The 18,567-nt window shown below is 43.3% G+C and overlaps 1 protein-coding gene across 1 annotated transcript in view; it reads left to right on the top strand.

The window, feature by feature from the left end:
- UNC13C (unc-13 homolog C) overlaps positions 1-18,567 on the top strand; it is a 1,458,878-nt gene that overhangs the window by 772,320 nt on the left and 667,991 nt on the right. The window contains exons 15-16 of the mRNA XM_085644160.1: positions 3,614-3,682; positions 12,561-12,650. Coding sequence (XP_085500286.1) covers positions 3,614-3,682; positions 12,561-12,650 — 159 coding nt within the window. The remainder of the gene's footprint in view (positions 1-3,613; positions 3,683-12,560; positions 12,651-18,567) is intronic.

The following is an 18,567-nucleotide window of genomic DNA, read 5'->3' as shown; positions in this document are numbered from 1 at the left end:
ACTCCCTCCCTTCTCTCTCCCAGGAACAGCAGAACCTCTCTTGGTCGTCTTTTTAGCAGTGTATTCACTTACTTCTCACCACAATAATGTACAGCATTTCTGGCTCCCAAACGAGGGTTACAGTAGATCACTAAAATTACTTAAAGGCATACGTAAACGTAGAGTTAATTTTACTATGTTTGCTTGCTTTCTTGGAGGCATATTATCAAGACAGACGATAAAATTATAGCGCTTTGGTGGCAGAAAACTGCCGCTAAAACGGCGATAATGGGCTTGATAATATGCTCTATCGAATTACAAGCCCAGGTTAGATGTCCTTCACATTTAACATGGGCTTCAATTGGAATTCCATAGAGCATATTATCAAGCCCATTATCGCTGTTTTAGCGGCAGTTTTCTGACGTTAAAGCGGCAATAATTTTATCGCCTGTCTTGATAATATGCCCCTAGGTATGTTTTCTTTTGCCAATTACACATTTCTTTTGACGGTGCACGGTAATTTATTTTGTTTTCAGGCCTTTCCTTGCGTTATTGGAAAAGTAAACATTTATTTTAACCTGGAAATAAATTGGTGTCAATTCTTTCTAGTAATTTACTATTGCCTTGTTTGCATTTCAGTAACTGTGATGAAGTGATGCCAAGACCCGGAAAATGCCTAAGATAAAACCCATTGGAAAGCAGAGACAGCCTTAGTTCATTCTAGATATTTTTAGGACTGTGTGCTTGTTGTCGTCTGTCAGATGTCTGCCAACGGCATCTATATTAATTTCAGTCAAGCGAGCCAGATGGTGAGGCTGTTAAAGCGTGCTGCTCTATTTCAGCCTCATGTTTCTAACCTGGCAAGCCAATTTCCGCCTGACTGTACCTCCTATCAGAATAGTGAATGAGCTCCAGGCGAACGTCTACTTCACATCCTTTCAAAATACCCAATAGGTACAAGCGGGTCCTAATGAGACAACCTTTCTTGTTTCTTTGGTGGTTCTCGAATTTCCACATCAATCACACCATGTCCAGTACTTCTTTCTTGCTTCCCCGAGGCATGTAATCCTAGGAACAGGCCGGAAAATCGAGTGAGAATGTGTAGTCTTTACACCAGGGGGCAGATCTATGTCGGAGATGCGCCACTTTTACGCCGCCGTTGCGTCACTTTTGTGACGCAGCGGCGGTGTAAACCCTGCGCCACGTTGCGCCATATTTACATCGTGACGCATCTATGGAGATGCGTCACGATATAAAGCCCTGCGCCACGTAAAACCTGCGTCAGGTTTCACGTGGGCGTGTCGACATAGGGGGGGGCGTTCCGTCGCAGGAATGCCCCTGAAAAGTGACTCAGTCAAATCTATAAGATTTGACTGAGTCACTTTCCCAACGCTGATGCGCCACAACCCTGCGCCTGCTTGAAGCAGGCGTAAGGCTTGACGCACCATGTTAGGGATAGGGTTGGTTGGAACAGTGCTGGAGTTGCGTCGCGCTTGCGACGCAACTGAAGCACTGCGCCAACCTTACGCCATTGGATGCGTCACGCATCTGTTTATTCCTGCGCCATGATGCGCCGCATTATAAATGCGGCGCATCATGTGTGGCGCAAGGGTAAACTTGCGTGACGCATCATTCCTGGCGCATCCTTGCTGATTTGCAGGGATGCGCCAGGCAACATAAATCTGCCCCCAGATGCTTACTGTGGTGTTAGTGTGCTGTAAAAACCTGGCTATGCAAGAAAGCCTCTGATGACAATAGTGGGACCTGGAGGAGTGAATCTCAGGTACGGATACAGTTGACTCTGTTTTGTGCTGAAGCCTTGAACAAGTTAGTGTTCACCAGAACACCAAAACAAATACGTTCATTACTGTGTTAATAAAGACACAATTTTCCACGGTACAGTGCCACAAATATGGTTGATTCAACAAAGATTAACTTTCTTGCCCAAAGACGTTTTAGCCCACTTGGCCGACTGGTTTTGTTGAGCCCTCCTATTTAAATACCGCTTTAAGATGAGAGCAAAGAAAAGTTCTTGTTTTAATGGACTACATTTACACGGGATCTTTTATATTACTTACAATTGTGCATTTGTTAATTCAATAATATATCATTTCGAAACACACCATTTACTCGTATACAGCTGACTTTTTTGAACAGCCCAAAAGTGAGGAATTACTAGATTTCTATTAACATCCTCATTTCAGTTTCTGTGTTATACGTTATTCAACCTGAAACAGAGTTTCCTACTGAAATAGGCAACTGCAGAGCATGTAGGAATATCACATTCCCAGTAGTCCTGCTTCAGATATTTCACTAGCTAAAAGCTGGTAAACTTCCCAGGTCGGAATAACATGGAAATTGGGGATTTACTGGGGAAATTAAGTGCAGTAATCCAGATTCCCTTGTGAAATCTCAAATTCATTGAGGTCTATCACGGTTCTTCTCATAATGTCCTGCAATCCTTATGAAGAAAGAGAGACGAATAAATGTGAGACAGAGAAATCTAAAATGAATGAAAAAGCTATAAAGAGGCAGGGAGCTCTTAAAAAAACAGCTGTACTGTCAATTACATTACTTTAACATTATTGTCCTCATCTTAAATTGACAGCAATTCTAAAACGGGTTTGAGATTCAATGCTATTTTAAGGCGATCATGATCGTCTTAAAATGGCGATGGTTGTCAAACCTGCATTGCTGTTGAAAAATACCAATTTTCTATTAAAAAAATTACAGTGTCAAAAAAGGTAGTAAATTGTGGAGAAAGGTACAAGCAGTGGCAGAATGCCATACCTTGATCTAGGAGCCTGCAGTTCAAACACCATTTGTGGTGGGTTGGCCCCGATTGTCACCTACTGACCAATGTATATTCCTGAAGGTCATGCACAGTGGGGACATTAGTACGATGACTGAGGGCAGGGTATAACAACCAAAGACCACATACTGAACACTAGGGCAATGGATGTGGCTGCAAGATGTACACATTGTGGTTGGAGACATGAGAATTAAGTGTCAGGTATAGTCAGGTGCTTAATCTTGCACCCAGTGCTCACAGTAAGTGGCAAATGGTAATGCACAGTTGGGATGGCGCCTGTGAGTTAGGAGCCTGCACCTAATACCAAGTGGCCTATGCAAATGCTCAAAGAACGTTCAGAGTGTGTCTGGTGTATGAGGTGACTACACAGGGCATTGGCAAAGGCCATCCAATGTGCTCTATGCTACGAGGAACTCTAATAGACATTGGCTGGAATATATACCCTGCTGTGAAAAAGGCGTAGAAAAGGTGAATACCGTGACAGCTATGTATAATAGGAAAACAAGGGTGAGGAGTCAAGTCTGAAGAAGAGGTGGAGCTACTTTTATGCTGAAGCCAATGGCACATTTAGCAGATTACCTATGACTATGGACACCTGTATTTGTGACCTAGATGTTTATGCATGCCTCAGACTCTGTGCAATATACTGCATAATATATCATGATGTATGTGAGGTAGTGACTGTTATGAAGAGACCAGTAAGCTGAACATTATTTTTATAATTACAATTTACAATTTATAATTACAGTGCTATGAAATGATAACGTATGAATACTAATTAATCAACAATATATTTATCTCACATGAATGATTTGTTTTTAGAGAGAAAAATTCATCAAGTTGCTGGATCAGTTACACAACTCACTGAGGATCGACCTCTCAAAATACAGGGTAAATAAAACTATTTAAAAATCAAAAGTCTTCAGCGATGTAATTGAACATGCCATCTATGATGTCGTAAGTGTGGTCATGAGCATTGCATGACTGAGGTGCAAGATATGGGTAGCTTACCTAACCATAATTTGCGATTTTCAGATTTTGTTTTGTTACCATACCTGCACTTTAACTGTTTTAGTATGTGTATATACAAATTATATATAGTATTTTTCTGCAATACATCCACACGTGTGTGTGCCTGCTCATGTAGTTAGGAACTGTGCTCACATATGTTGCAGTTGAGGGATATATTTGTCAACAGGGACAGGTGAGGTTAACCCTTTTTTGCTTCAATAGCCTTTTTCCTAGTCCTGTCATAAAGAAGACTATTTGTCAACTGCTATGAGGTGCCCACAGACAAGCACCATTTCTGAGAGGGCAAAATGTCATTGGAAACTGGGTGATGAACAAAAGTATACACATATAAAGAACACATATATGGCCCTAATGTGGGTCTATGTTGCCACTAATAGGTTTTGGTGACTTCAAGAGGCATGAGACTGAGGCCAAACCTGGAGATGGTAATACAGCACAATACTACACTTGTGACTCATTATAGATTTATTTATATTACATGATTGATTAACTGATATCAGTACTCCTCTTTAGCTTCCTATTTTTTTGTACTCAGTATTTGGCTGAGACTATCGATATCTCGTTCAGTGTTTTGGAAATGTGAGCTTCTTGTGGGGGAATAGATGATGTGTGATCATCTACTTACTACATTCTTGGATAACAAGATGGCCTTCAGAGAAAGAGCAACAGAAACAAGCTCCTGAGGGACGGGTTCATCATTGGTGAAAATCCTAGTATTCCCATGGTTATGCACTCCATAAATTCTCAGGAACTGAACTAGGAACTGATCTGACAAACAAGAGTATCTGTGACATTGAAATGAGCTACTTCTACCTCATATATTCCTGTAACCGTGCCCATGCTGGACTGAAATGCTTTGTATGAGGCTGGTGATCCCAGCACTGTAGTGTGGCATCTTGGCCATATCAGCCTTAATCAGAGCCCCGAGAATGTTGTGTCCCAATGGACGCTATGTGAACCATACAGCGAGCCCTGGTTTGATGATGGCCAGTAGCAACATTATCAAGAATAGTCACTATTGCCAGGGGCTGAGATAACTCTCAAGTCGACTCTCTTCCCTCTCTGGGCCTGCCTCCTTTGCTGTGCATCGGCCTCTTGGCCGCCGAACCACCCGCGAGAGGACTGTAGACACCTTTGTCCACCTTTGGACCCACTGTCTTGTCTCACCCCAGCACCTTGGGCCATGATCTCTCTGACCCCGCTGCGGTTCTTCCTGCACTGCATAGCCTACAGGACTTGTTGTTAGCCCCACAAACCATATAAATTGTTTGCTTCCTGAGCGCCAATATATGTCTCACAAGGCACTCATAGTCTCCACGCGGATGCGCTCTTTCCCATCTGGTCTTGACTGCTCCCTTTCATGGAGGGGAGGTCTCATCTGCCTTGTATTTGTCCCAGCACACCTAACCACATGAGGGTTCCAGGGCTGCCATTTTTAGGTCTCCTCGTCCACCACAATGTCTAAGGGCCCTGCCAATCTCGCACAGACATAAAAAAGGACCAGTGAGACCTGGGTGCCACTTGATCTCCCCAAAAACCTAAAAATAAAAGAGGTCCGTAGAGGTCAAAATCACTCCTCGACCTCACTGGTTCCACCAAACACACCACAGAAATAGAACGAGGACTACCCAAGCATCTCCTCACCACCAAATCCCATTTCTTACAGCAGAATCAACTTAAGTTTGTGGGACTTTACACAAACTACCAAAAAGAACCTAGTAAATTGACCTGACCCTACTCTTTCAAGATCTACAAGCTCACAGGCAACATTTTCCTGCTTGAGGCTTTCTTCCTCTCACTCAGAGCCCATGAGACCCTTTCGCTTTCAGCATGCATTTATGACTGCCTTTCAGCATGCATAGAGAGCAATATTGGACTACCCATCCCATTAGGGCCATGGAAACAGAACTCACCACACCTCCTCCAGTCCCCAAATACTTCTTCCACCTCACCCCTAAACCATGCAGCATCTCACGATCATTGACCAACAGCCCATCCCCAGGCCCCCAGGGCCATCCCAAACTGCTAATACCCCCACTCTCCCCCAAAACCCTTCACACACCTCCTCCAAATCAGATCCATAATACTTCTACTCTCTTGTCAATGCTCTATGACCTAAAATACAGATTTACAACTGATGAGGGCAGACATCCAGAACCTAGTACATATGAGCTCTCAATTGGAACACAATGGTATGAATCAAACAAAGCATTACGGGAGACAGAATACTACCATCTTCAAACACCCTATTGCGACAGCCCTGCCAACACCAGGACCCCTCCAACTAACTAGAGCTGTAAATCTAGACCTCTCCTCCAACCCAATAAATTGGTTAGACACTTATCTAATAACGATATCCTCTCCCTTCTCACCTCCTATAACCAGGCACCTATCAAGAACTCTATGCCCCTCGGGAAAATCTAGACAATCAACCGTAACCAAAACAAACCTAAAATGTGTGTTACTCAATTGCCAATCTGCAGTGAAGCACGCTGACAATATTGCTGACCTTATCCTTACTCTTGATCTTGACCTTCTACTCCTCACTGAAACATTGCTTAATGAATTATCATTCCCCTTTCTGGCCATTTTAGTCCCTCCCAGACGCGACATTATCTGTCTGAACCATTCAGGGTGGAGGCATTGCCTGTATTCACTGGAACAATTTCTCAACGAAACAAACTCATACACAATCTCTGTCCTCTTGTGAATATCTGGGCGTCATTATTTCAAGTAAACTCATTATGTACAGTTCATGTGATCTACCACCCTCCTGTTGCTAACCACACATTCATCTAACAAATCCTGGAGATCATCTCTACCAACAACGGATCACACGATAATCAGATTTTTCTTGGTGATTTCAATAAGACCTCACTGACCATTACATCAACTCCATGTCTGACATCATGGATGCCATGGAGTCAAAACAATTAAAAAGAGTCCAAACAAAAAAAATCTAACCCATGGTTTAAATGCAGCTTTAATGATGAATGCCACACCTTAAGAGCAGTGGAAAGAACCAGGAGACGCTCTCCCTCTCCAACTAACCTAAATGTACTGAAACTAAGAAGGAAAGCCTACAACGGACATATCAGAAGTGCCAAAGCATTGGGAAGAGGAGTTGGCCTAATGGTTAGGGCGGTTGACCTCTAATCTGGGGAACTGGGTTTGAGTCTCAGCATTGACGCTGAACATCCTGTGATTCTGGGCAGATCACTTAATCTCCCCATGCCTAAAAAAAATTAATGTGTGTCCTCATGTAACGTAACTGGTGTTCTGTAAAGAGCTCTGATACCCGATTTGGGTCAAGTTCGCGATATATAAAACTCTGCAAAAAAAAAAGCATCTTTCTTCAAACACTTGGCAATGCCACACACCACCCCAAAATGCGGTTGGAACTTTAAAAAAAAATGAAACTAATAGGAAATGAAATCTCCTTTCTTCTGAGAATTTAACTCTACCCAGTTGTGATGTATTTGCCTCCTTCTTTAACGAGAAAACCAAGCAAATTGACACCGATCTACAATCTCGCTAGAGCGCTTACCTATCAACACACTTCCAACCCACTCCCCCATCTTTGAAAAAGAGCATCCCTAAAGCCCCTCCCCTAAACTAAAAAGCTTTGCCTCTTGGTCCATCTTTAAGATTTTTGATGAATCTGACATCTTCAAACTATTATCTTCCCTGAAATACTCTAACCATTACAATGACCCCATTACCGTCCATACATCTGAACGAGTATCAACACTCCCTGCTTCCTTTATAGACCAGGATTATTAACTCTTCACTAACACAAGGCTCCATAACAGATTGTCTCAGAAGTGGCCAGGTTACTCCCATATTAAACAAATCCAACGCCAACCAGTCAGAGCCGAACTACCACCCTCTCTCCATTATCCCAAGTCCCAACTCTGACCAAGCTCCTGGAAAAATGTGTACATCATCAACTTTGTACTCACATAGAGCAATTCCAACTCTTCGACCAATATCAATCTGGTTTCAGGGTAGGTCACAGTACCGAAACTGTCTGGTCCATCTTGCTGACAATGCAATGGGACTTCTCGACCTTAATGAACTTTGCCTATTTATCCTGCCTTATCTGTCATCTGCATTGAACCTCCTGGAATAAAAGATTGGTTTCTCTGGTACTGTGTTAAAATGGTTCTCCTCATTCTTACATTACAGATCCCAAAGAGTTATGTTCAGACGCGCTCTATCCATCCAGGTGCCAGTAATGATTGACTTCCCTCAAAGCTCCTCACTCTCCCCTGCACTATTCAACCAGCTCATAGAACCCCTGACTGAAATCCTCTAACTCTCTAACATCTCATACCATATGTATGCTGATGATACTCAACTCTACCGGAAAATCGCCACTCCAGAAGACATCAGCATCCTCAACAACACACCAACAACTCAACACTGGCTGACTTGTAACCACTTTAAACTAAACACTCTCAAAACTGAATTCCTCTTAATCACTCCACTCAACCTCACTTATAACATCAAAGAATGGCTCAATCATCTTACAGCTTCCAACAGTTCCCAACACATCCTAACCTCAGCAAAATCTCTAGGAATAATCCTGGGCACTCACCTTTCTATGTAGGATCACATCAGCACCACCACCACAGTTGCCAACTGCCAACTTCAGGCGATTAGGAAATTAAAACCTTTCATTCCATCTGTGGATCTCAAGGCAGCAGTTCAAGTGCTAGTGATCTCCAAGCTAGATTACGTAGTGCTACCCTCGAGTGCCTACCAAAAACCATATGAGGCAGCGATCCATCTAAAAAATTGCGTGCTGGGCTCTTCACCAAAACAGTCCAACCACCCGGACAAGAAACATGTCCTATCAGTTCAAATTATAACTTTAAGAAACACGGACTCCCTCCTGCTGAAGTGTTATGTATTACAGTATCTTATATACCCAGATCGGATCCCAGCACTTTGACAGAGATGGTAGGAAGAGTGCTGCGCTGATTACACAAATAAGGGGGTATTCAATTGCTTTCTGAAACTGAGTAAGTTTATGTTTGCTCTTAAGTGAATAGGTAAGGAGTTCCACATCTTAGACACTAAATATGCAAATGAGCGCCCTACACTTCTTGCCCATTTTTATTCTGGACATAGCCATGAGGTAGTGGTTATGTGTTCTTAGCTCTCTTGCATTGTAGTAAGGATTGATGAGATTACTACAAATGTGAGGCCCATGGGCATTTTTTACCTTGTGCGCAATGCAGAGAGCTTTAAATTCTATTCTTTTTTTTGCTGACCACCAGGCAACGCTGGCCAGAGCCAGACATTCAGACTGTGATTTTGGAAGGCTCAGAAATACTCCAGCTGCGACGTTTTGATTCAGCTGCAATTTCCTGATGTTGCAGGCAGAGCTGCCTAGATACAGTGAATTGCCGTAGTCTAATCTTGAAAATGCCAACTGTCTCCAGCTCAACGCTAAGAAGACTGAGGTTATGGTGGTCGGGAGGGGTAAGGAACTTTGGGGGGATAGATGGTGGCCTCTGGAACTTGGGCCGTCTCCAACTCCGGTTACGGAGTTGAGAAATTTGGGAGTGTGGATGGACTCCTCTCTGAGCTTTGTTGGGCACACCAAGAAAACCGCAGCTTGTTGTTTTGGGGTCCTTCGCGGCCTAAGACCTATCCTGAAGTTTTTTTATCCCCCTACCAGGCAGCTGGTGGTTCAGGCAACAGTAATATCTCGTCTGGACTATGCCAGCTCGCTCCTGATAGGGACAAACCAGGCAGAAATCATCCGCCTTCAACGTGTTCAAAATGCTGCAGCTAGAGCCATAGTTGGCTTGCCTAGGTCTTGCTCTGTTTCAAGTACTCTCCGATCATTACACTGGCTGCCGGTTAAGTCTAGAATTCATTTTAAAGTCTTATGCCTGGCTTTTAAGATTATGAGGGGATTAGCTCCCCAGATCCTTTCGAGTCTTTTGACCTGCTACATTCCGACCCGTTCTTTAAGATCAATGGGCCAAGCGCTTGCTGTAGTTCCGAGGTTTAAGCTCAGTCGAGTTGGTGGTCGATCTTTTCGGGTAAAAGCAGCAGTGCTCTGGAACTCGCTTCCGTTTGAGATTCGCGCGATGGAAGACCTTCTTCTGTTTCGTAAAGCTATAAAAACCCTCTTGTTTTAAATTTCGTTCCCTCCTTTTGAGGCCCCCTCTTCTGTTTCCAATTTCAGTGTTAGTTGTGTTCTACCGGTCATGCTCCAGGACGCCCCTTAGCTGGGGCAGCTGTGCGCACTATAAAAGTTCCTAACATAACATAACATAACATGAATCCTTACACCACTGTTCTCAGAGTTTCCACAGGGAGCCATTTTTATGTCTTCCTAAGAGCTCTAAGCAGAACAAAGCATGTTCTTGCCACTTTTTTGGCCTGAGGGGTCAATGTGAGGTCTTTATCCAAATGATACCTAAACTCTTTACATCCGATTTACTGGAAGGTCAGTGGAGATGGTCCCAGAGAGATGGATTGTTTCAGACCACCGGGACCTCTGTAATGTCGCCATTTATTTGGGGAAACTGGGTCATCTTATTATTCGCTTGTTCCATACAGGCGGACAGCTTCTCTGCTACAAGGCTGATGTTAGGCGCTAAGGAAATAACTATTTGGGTGTCATCGGTGTAAGACACCATTGTAAAACATGATGAGTAGATAATGTCAACTAAGGGACAGCTAAGAGCCCTGGGGCACTCCGCCCTTGAGCTGATGGACCTCCAACAAACAGGTCCTTCCCTGACCTGGAAGTAGCTGAGCAATGCACTGGGGTTAGTAAGCCTCATCTATGATTCCCTGGTAGGGGATCGAGACCTGTATTCAACATCTACATCTTAGTTCCGAGCTGAATCCTGCAGTAACTCTGTCCAATGTTCAATGTATAGTTTAGACCACTGTCTGGTCAGTTTATTGTAAGGGATGCTGGGTTTAGGTGATTCAGTCTTCATGATGGATAAGCCAATCAGCTAATGATCTGACCAGGGTACCTGTAGGGGGTCATTTACCTTTAAACTAGACATATTGGTAAAGATAGAATCCAATATATGACCTTTACTGTGTTTAGGGAGCATAACTAATTGTGCAAGCTGATTTGCTGTCAAATCATGTTTAATATCTAGAGCTTGTGGACAGGTGTTGTCTAAATGTAGGTTCAGATCTCCCAAAAACCTAAAATTAGCAGGTTGAACGCTGTGATGTGCTGTGATTTCTGGGATAGGCTGTACCAAAACTGCAGCTGGCTCTGGGGATCGTAAGAGAAGTAGATTCGAGAAGTGCGATATTTGATAGAAAATAGCAGGTTTTCACAACCTTCTATTGGGGAGGACCTACATCAACATTATCTTTAAAGATAATACCTGCCCCTCCCCCTTTCTTACCATCCTGATCATTTCTTAAGGTTGTATATTCCGCTGGGTGGGATACTGCATCATACGGTCTACTGTCCTCACTCAGCCACGTGGCTGTGAGGAATAGCAGGTTGCAGATCTTCCAGCAAGGTGAACAATTCCAAACTGTGTTTTGGTAGTGACATGCAGTTCAAAAGACCCATCTCCCAGCAGGTGGTTGGCCAATTTGGGGTGCCTTTATCCACTTCAAATAAAAATAAAAAAAGAAAACACACAAGCATACCTTCTCCAGAATTGCCCCCAAAATTAGGAACTCATTTTCTCCTGAGACCAAATCCAACCCCTCAACTGCCCTCTTCAAGAAGAGTAAAACAACTACTAACGAACAGATTCCTTCCCCAGTGAGGATGCAACCTTTCTTGGACCCTTTCCTTCCATTGCCTGCCCTTCCACAAGTTTATTTGGTCCCACTACGAGCTCTTTGTTTTTTTCTGTGATGACTCTCAACATATTATTTAATTAATATTCCGAACCCAGACTCTACAATCATCAACCTACCTCATTATAATCATTTTGTTGTTCTCCCGCGCTTGTATAGTCTTATCTGTTTACCTTTCCTGATGTACAGCATTATGATTCCTGAAAGTCACTTTTATACCAATATTTGTTTTCCTCTCTGATACCCAAAAGGTTCATATTTGAACTCTACAAAACTCAATAATTTGTATTAACTATCAAATGTAAAGCAGCACTGTAAGGAAATTAAAAACATGTATTCTAAAATGTACTTTTTAACTGTAGTACACTATATATTAGGTTTAACAAGACTGAGCATGGGGAAATAAGCGCCGTTTGAGACAGTGTATTTGACTTTTTTTCTGACAGGGTTCTCTGTTTACACTGCTTATTGTCACACTTTGGGCAGAACTCATTGAAGCTTGCTTCAAGGATCATTCTGAGCTTGTCAGGTGTGCTAGCAAAAGCTTTAAGAAGAGCACCGTCATTGGGAAAGCATTTTTATTAGCAGCACGGAAATAAATTAAAAGGTTGTGTTAACCATTCATTGACCTTCATTTGCTTAAGAAAGCAACAGTACCTGCAAATTATGTCATCACTGTGAATTAAAAAAAACAATTCGCCGAGAAGACCTATTTGTGTGAATTACACTCTATGGCAAATAGTCAATATAAAGAGGCGCAACCATATTTTATTTTGTCTGTATGAAGATTAATGAAATGTGTAAAGAACTAAAAGTGATATTTAATTTCTATAATTAAGTAGAAGGCGAGCATTACATATAATATATGCAGCAATACAAATATGACTATGTATGATGCTATGATTGTTTCGTTTTTTATCCAAAATAGGAAAACTTTCCAGCCAGCAATCCAGAAAGGCTTCAGGACTTAAAATCAACAGTGGACTTACTGACGAGCATCACTTTCTTTCGAATGAAGGTAAAATGTTCATGTTTACACCATTATGATCAAAATGAAATGCTGTCGCGTGCAGTATGTTGTTCTCAGAATATTTGACGCGGTGATGTGGTTGTATGGTATGCAAAGTAAATTACTAAATTTGGTTTCAAACATATGTAAGAGAAAAGCTGAACTGGACCCAATTAGGATTTCAAACTAGAAGTAACGTGAAGTATCTACATTATATGGACATTGGTGGCTGGTGAGCTTTGATAATGATGAAACAAACGCGAACATCTTCATGGATTTGAAGTCAGCAAACTAAGAAGCCCAACTTCTTAAATGTTGTTTCAGTGGGTTGGACAATTTGGCCACCAATTTCTTTTCGAAACAAACGGAGACACTGAAAATTTCAGAATACTCACAAATACATTTGCAAGGAAGATATACGTTCTTTAGGGGAAATATGGAGTGTACTTTTGTGCAATGGAACACCATACCTTCTCTAGACGTATCTGCCTACACCCCTCCAAACAAAACATCTAAAACATGGTATCAAAGCAATTAATTTGTCAACATAATATGAATTTAAGATTGCCAATATATACATATATATCATAAGCTGTTAGGACTAGTGGACAATAAAAGGTCGCACAGTCTATAACTTTTCAAAATGTCTTTAGAAATGTTCAAGTTATTTTTTCTTTCCCGTCCCACCCAAATACATTTACAATCATTTTTTAAGTCTACATGGTAATGGCAGGTTAACAAGTCTGACCTGGTGGGATCTCAGATGCTCATCCAGCTGTGGCATGGTGATCACAGGACCGGAATCCATGCAGGTTGGAACAATCAACAAGCATTTGCAATGCAATAGGTCTCGCATTTATAAGAGTTTGAGCTATTGGCATTGTAAAATTACAATGCCTTTTATTTATGTTTTGTTTTTAATTCAAATAAAAGGCATTGTCATTTACAATGTCAGTAGCATAAACTCGCATAAAAACAGTGTGTGGAGTGCAGCAGTGTGCGGCGTGCAGAAGTGTGCGGTGTGCAGCAGTGTGCGGCGTGCAGCAGTGTGCGGCGTGCAGCAGTGTGCGGCGTACAGCAGTGTGAGGCATGCAGCAGTATGAGGCATACAGCAGTGTGCGGCGTGCAGCAGTGTGCGGCGTGCAGCAGTGTGCGGTGTGCAGCAGTGTGTGGCGTGCAGCAGTGTGCGGCGTGCAGCAGCGTGTGGCGTGCAGCAGTGTTTCGTGTAGCAGTGTGAGGCATGCAGCACTGTGTGGCGTGCAGCGGCGTGCAGCAGTGTGCTGCGTGCAGCAGTGTTGTGCAGCATGCAGCAGTGAGTAATGCAGCAGTGTGCAGCAGATCGGTAAATATTAACTTGTGCTCAAAATTTTTACGAGTGCCTAACATTTTCCTTCAGACCCACCAAGCAGCCACCCCTAGCAGACAGGGCTCATTGCCTAAAACTATCCTGGGATTTGAACCCGCGCCGCGGTCAGTAGTCGCACACAATGGAAAAGTTAATACATCAAGCCGTTTTGTTTGAGCGAGTCGCGCGCGCCCTCTGCGGGTGATCATGGGTAAAGTGCGCGCGATTACACAGACGCACGCACCTGCTGTCCCTTCTCGCAGACGCTTTTATAAACAGATAAGCTGAGGGGTGTCGTGGGGGAGTGACAGCTGACAGTCTCGATGGGATATAATGCCGGAGAGACAGGGTGACGAGGGGCATGCTCTCCTCATACGTAATCTAGTCCATTGCCTTATTCTACCAGACACTTTCAATTTATTTCCCTTTTGACAGTCAGTGAAAAAGTTCCGGGGAGCGAGACGTTTTTGAAAAGGAGAGCGGCGGTGATGTGTAGAAGTGGTTAGCACGTGAGGGAAACAGTCTCAGGCACGGATGGGAAAAAAACAGTGTGCATAGGACCAGGTAGGGACAGACGAGAACAGATTGAGCCACAAAAAAAAATAGGTTGTGATATACATAAGAGGAAATAAGGAAATAAGCGATGATTAAGGGACAGAAATTGAGTTAAATCGCCGGGGACAGACGAAGAGATGGCGTAATGAATGGCCAGAACTGCCTGCTTTGGAACTGCGTGTGGGGGGAGGGGGCGGCTAGATTCGAGGTGACAAGAAGGGCTGGGCGAGAAGGGAGGGGGGAATGTCAGCAACAGAGGAGCCCGCAAAAGTGAAAGTGATCGTGATTACGATCGCTACGGAGGAAAGACACATGGCGCTGCGCGCGTGCACGTTCACGTGCACTGTAGCTTTAGGCCACGGCAGCACTTTGAGAAGCCCACATATAAAATGTCTCTTCGAGCCTTTGGCTCGCGAGACCTAAAAATGCTTATTGATGTAATATATAGAGCATGTAAAAAAGTAAAATAGAATGTACACTGGTATTGTTGTTCTTAGCGGCTGCGCCATTCCCTACGAGGCTGGACCTAGAGAGGTCTTTACAAAACAATAAAAGCAGGGAGGGCTGAGGACAGCACTGAACCAACTTGGGGCAGGGATGATAAGCAGCGTGAAGCAGGGTGAAGGGAAGCACGGTGATGAGAAGCAGCGTGAAGCAGGGTGAAGGGAAGCACGGTGATGAGAAGCAGGGTGAAGGGAAGCACGGTGTTATGGGATGAGAAACAGGGTGAAGGGAAGCACGGTGTTTAGGAATGAGAAGCAGCGTGAAGCAGGGTGAAGGGAAGCACGGTGTTTAGGGGTGAGAAGCAGGGTGAAGGGAAGCACTGTGTTATGGGATGAGAAACAGGGTGAGTGGGAAGCAGAACACGGGAGAGAACTAGAAAAAGTGCACTCTACAGAAAAGGCCAAATAAAGTTCTCTGGATGCGACATATGGAGGATTCTGTGTAATACATTTGTTCTTTTATGGATTTCAACAAAAATCATCAGAGGAGAAGTTGGAAAAATTCAAGACACAATGAATGATGCAGACAGACACACAAATAAGTTTCCCAAATGTGTGCTGCTGTACAAAGGGTGCTCGGTGCTTGTGCACGTTCACACAGAGATACATGACAAATAAAGCAGTGTGACTGCAAACAAAATGAGCAAAGAAACCCTATGGGTAGATGATAGATGTTCCTTAATGCCCATCCAATTATCAGTCCATCATGGGAAAAACAGACCCTGGCCTCTCAGGTGGGAGCTGTGATGTTGTTTGTGTTAAGATTTCAAATGTTTCCTAATCTTGCCTTTCCTAAGAGTATTTGCTTTTTCACGGATGTTGTGTTTCTGGTTTTTCATGTGGCAAATTACTCCTGTGTATGGTGTATTGTGAAAAGGGTCGCCAGTAGATGTGTGTGATTTCAGGTTGTGGGTGGGTGTTTATAGCAGGCGTGATTGTGAGCCGTGGAGTTCAGGCCCAAGGCAGTGAGGATTTTTCAGATCCCCAAAGCAGGTGATAGAGGGGTTCAGAGTGGGTGCTCATCCAATCGTTGACCTCTCTGCAGAGCACACAGAGCAGTGGTGGGGTGTGCCAATTGTTGTGTGTGAAGGAGGCACACAGCTGTCCAAATATTGACAGGGCGAAAGTGAAAGAAAATGCAGTGTTTACATGTGAGTGGGTGCGGTGTGTGTGGGGGAGATCCGTAAAGTCAAGGAGATGCAAGGACGGACATGCAGGAGAGAGTGAAAACAGGACGCTGAAGAGAAAGTAGATGAGATGCGCAGATGGAGGGCTTCAGAAAGATGTAAGGAGATGGGCGCAAGTGTCGCGAGACTGCAGAAGGGATGAAGGAAGAACGGGAGTGATTGAGACACTGCATGTCCCTTTCACAGGCCGTAGAAATGCTTCATTCACAGTCTGCTTAAAATCTGCGTATATTACAATGTAATGTAATATACTTGTTCTAGTGTGTAGCTCGTATAATCTTCTGAGCCCTGCGCAACTCTGCCTCTGGGCTGGCCGGATGTTTGCCGTGTGCAGTCCTTATGCCATCCTGGCGTTCTCATGGTTTGAATCATGCCACGGCCTTTGTTGCCTGCTTCAGGCTTGGGATGGTGCAAAGGGATTTTCTCCTGACCGAATAAAATAACTTGTTCCATAACTCTGCAGTGTCCAGTGAACTTAATATAAGGAAATATATAATATAGTATAACATATAATGTAATATAAACTAATGTAAAGTAATATAACTTAATGTAATGTAATATAATGAAATCTAATTTAGTATAATATATTATGTAATATAACATATTGTAATGTAATATAACTTAATGTAATATATGTAATGTTATATAATTTAATGTAATATATACTGTAATATAATAGAGTATAATATACAGTGCAGCTCCTTGACTGAGGCGCAGGCTTCCGTGCCGCTAGTGTCGACACTGCTGAAGGGCTGGGCGAGAAGGGAGGGGGGAATGTCAGCAACAGAGGAGCCCGCGAAAGTGAAAGTGATCGTGATTACGATCGCTATGGAGGAAAGACACATGGCGCTGCGCTCGTGCACGTTCACGTGCACTGTAGCTTTAGGCCACGGCAGCACTTTGAGAAGCCCACATATAAAATGTCTCTTCGAGCCTTTGGCTCGCGAGACCTAAAAATACTTAGGGCTCAAAAAGAAGTTACAATAATATTATACAAGTTTATTCACTGTAGATGATGGAATGCTTTCATGTAAGTGAAATGAAAAACACGGGCAGAAAGTGTTTTTATTATCAAGGCCCACTATTCAAGGATAACCATTATGACAACAAGAAGAACCACAAATATGTTGCTGCAGGGGAGAGGATAGAATACAGGGAGTTTGTAGTAAGGGTGGAGATGGCAGACAGCAGGCTGTGATAAAGGAGAGATACAAGGAAGCATCAATGGGTTACTTATGCTCAGTTTCTACAGAATTCCACCTCCTCCCCTGGAGCTCCAGCAAAAAAGTTGAGACGGGCATGGGCTAAGCTCATGTCATGAATCAACATGAGATACGTTCTCATCTTTAGCCTGTGAATGTTGCCACTATTGATAGTACCTGTCAGCCCTCACTGCTGCCTCACAGACCCACGGGGTCTGCATCATTGGGAAAATTGAAGGTGGCAAGCCTTCAATGTCCTTCAAAGCATGTCTCATTCAGGGCCTGAAGAAATATGCTATCACCCCTATCCTAATGAACTCCATTGGTGCCCCTTGGTCAATTGCATCATTTTTAAAGCCAGTTGCATCATTTACGAAGTTGACACGACCAGTGCTTCCACTTATCTAGCAGACACTTTCTTTGGACACTCACAGTCAGGACACCATCAGACTGCAGACTGAAAAGTATAAGAAAGAAAACAAAGGCAGTAGGCTTTCCCAGCTGTGCACCCAGGATCTGAAACAACATCCCTTCATACATCAGGACTAATCGAACACTGCTTCGGTTTAGAAAAAAGTTGAAGACATACCTCTTTAGAGACCACTACATCACAATGCATCAACTGTCCATAAACCAACTAACTCTACAATCACTCATTGACTTTATGCTGTACTTTGACCATATACAAAGCTCCTCTGACATTTGGCTAGTTTTGTGCTGTAGAAATACCATCTACATGCAGTAATACATACAATATCCAGTGCATTCCTCTGCTACTTTTGCTCATTCTCCTGCTCTGCTCTCCTTCTTGATTGCTGTGGCTCCACCACAAACATCTCAGTTGACCAGGTACCCCGATATACAACTCCAGTGTATGACTTCAGCCAGCAGATGGGCAATCCCCAACTAAATATTTCATAGAGAACTTAAGAACAGTAAGTACAATCTGTGCTATAGAACAACCCTGTTTTTTTCCTACGGGAACGTTGTAGCGCACACTGGGTACCTTACGGTCCCAGTGTGTGGAGTGGACCCTATAATGTAGCATGTCACCCTAAGGTGAGTGAGGGTTCTCGTACAAACACAAGCAGTGCTCCTCAATCACTTTTATATTTCCGTCTTTCTACCCCATAC

Source organism: Triturus cristatus, chromosome 3_1, assembly GCF_964204655.1.
Source record: "Triturus cristatus chromosome 3_1, aTriCri1.1, whole genome shotgun sequence".
In the NCBI taxonomy this organism is placed as follows: domain Eukaryota; kingdom Metazoa; phylum Chordata; class Amphibia; order Caudata; family Salamandridae; genus Triturus; species Triturus cristatus.
The sequence above is the reverse complement of the archived record's forward strand: the minus strand, read 5'-3'. Positions and strand labels throughout refer to the sequence as shown.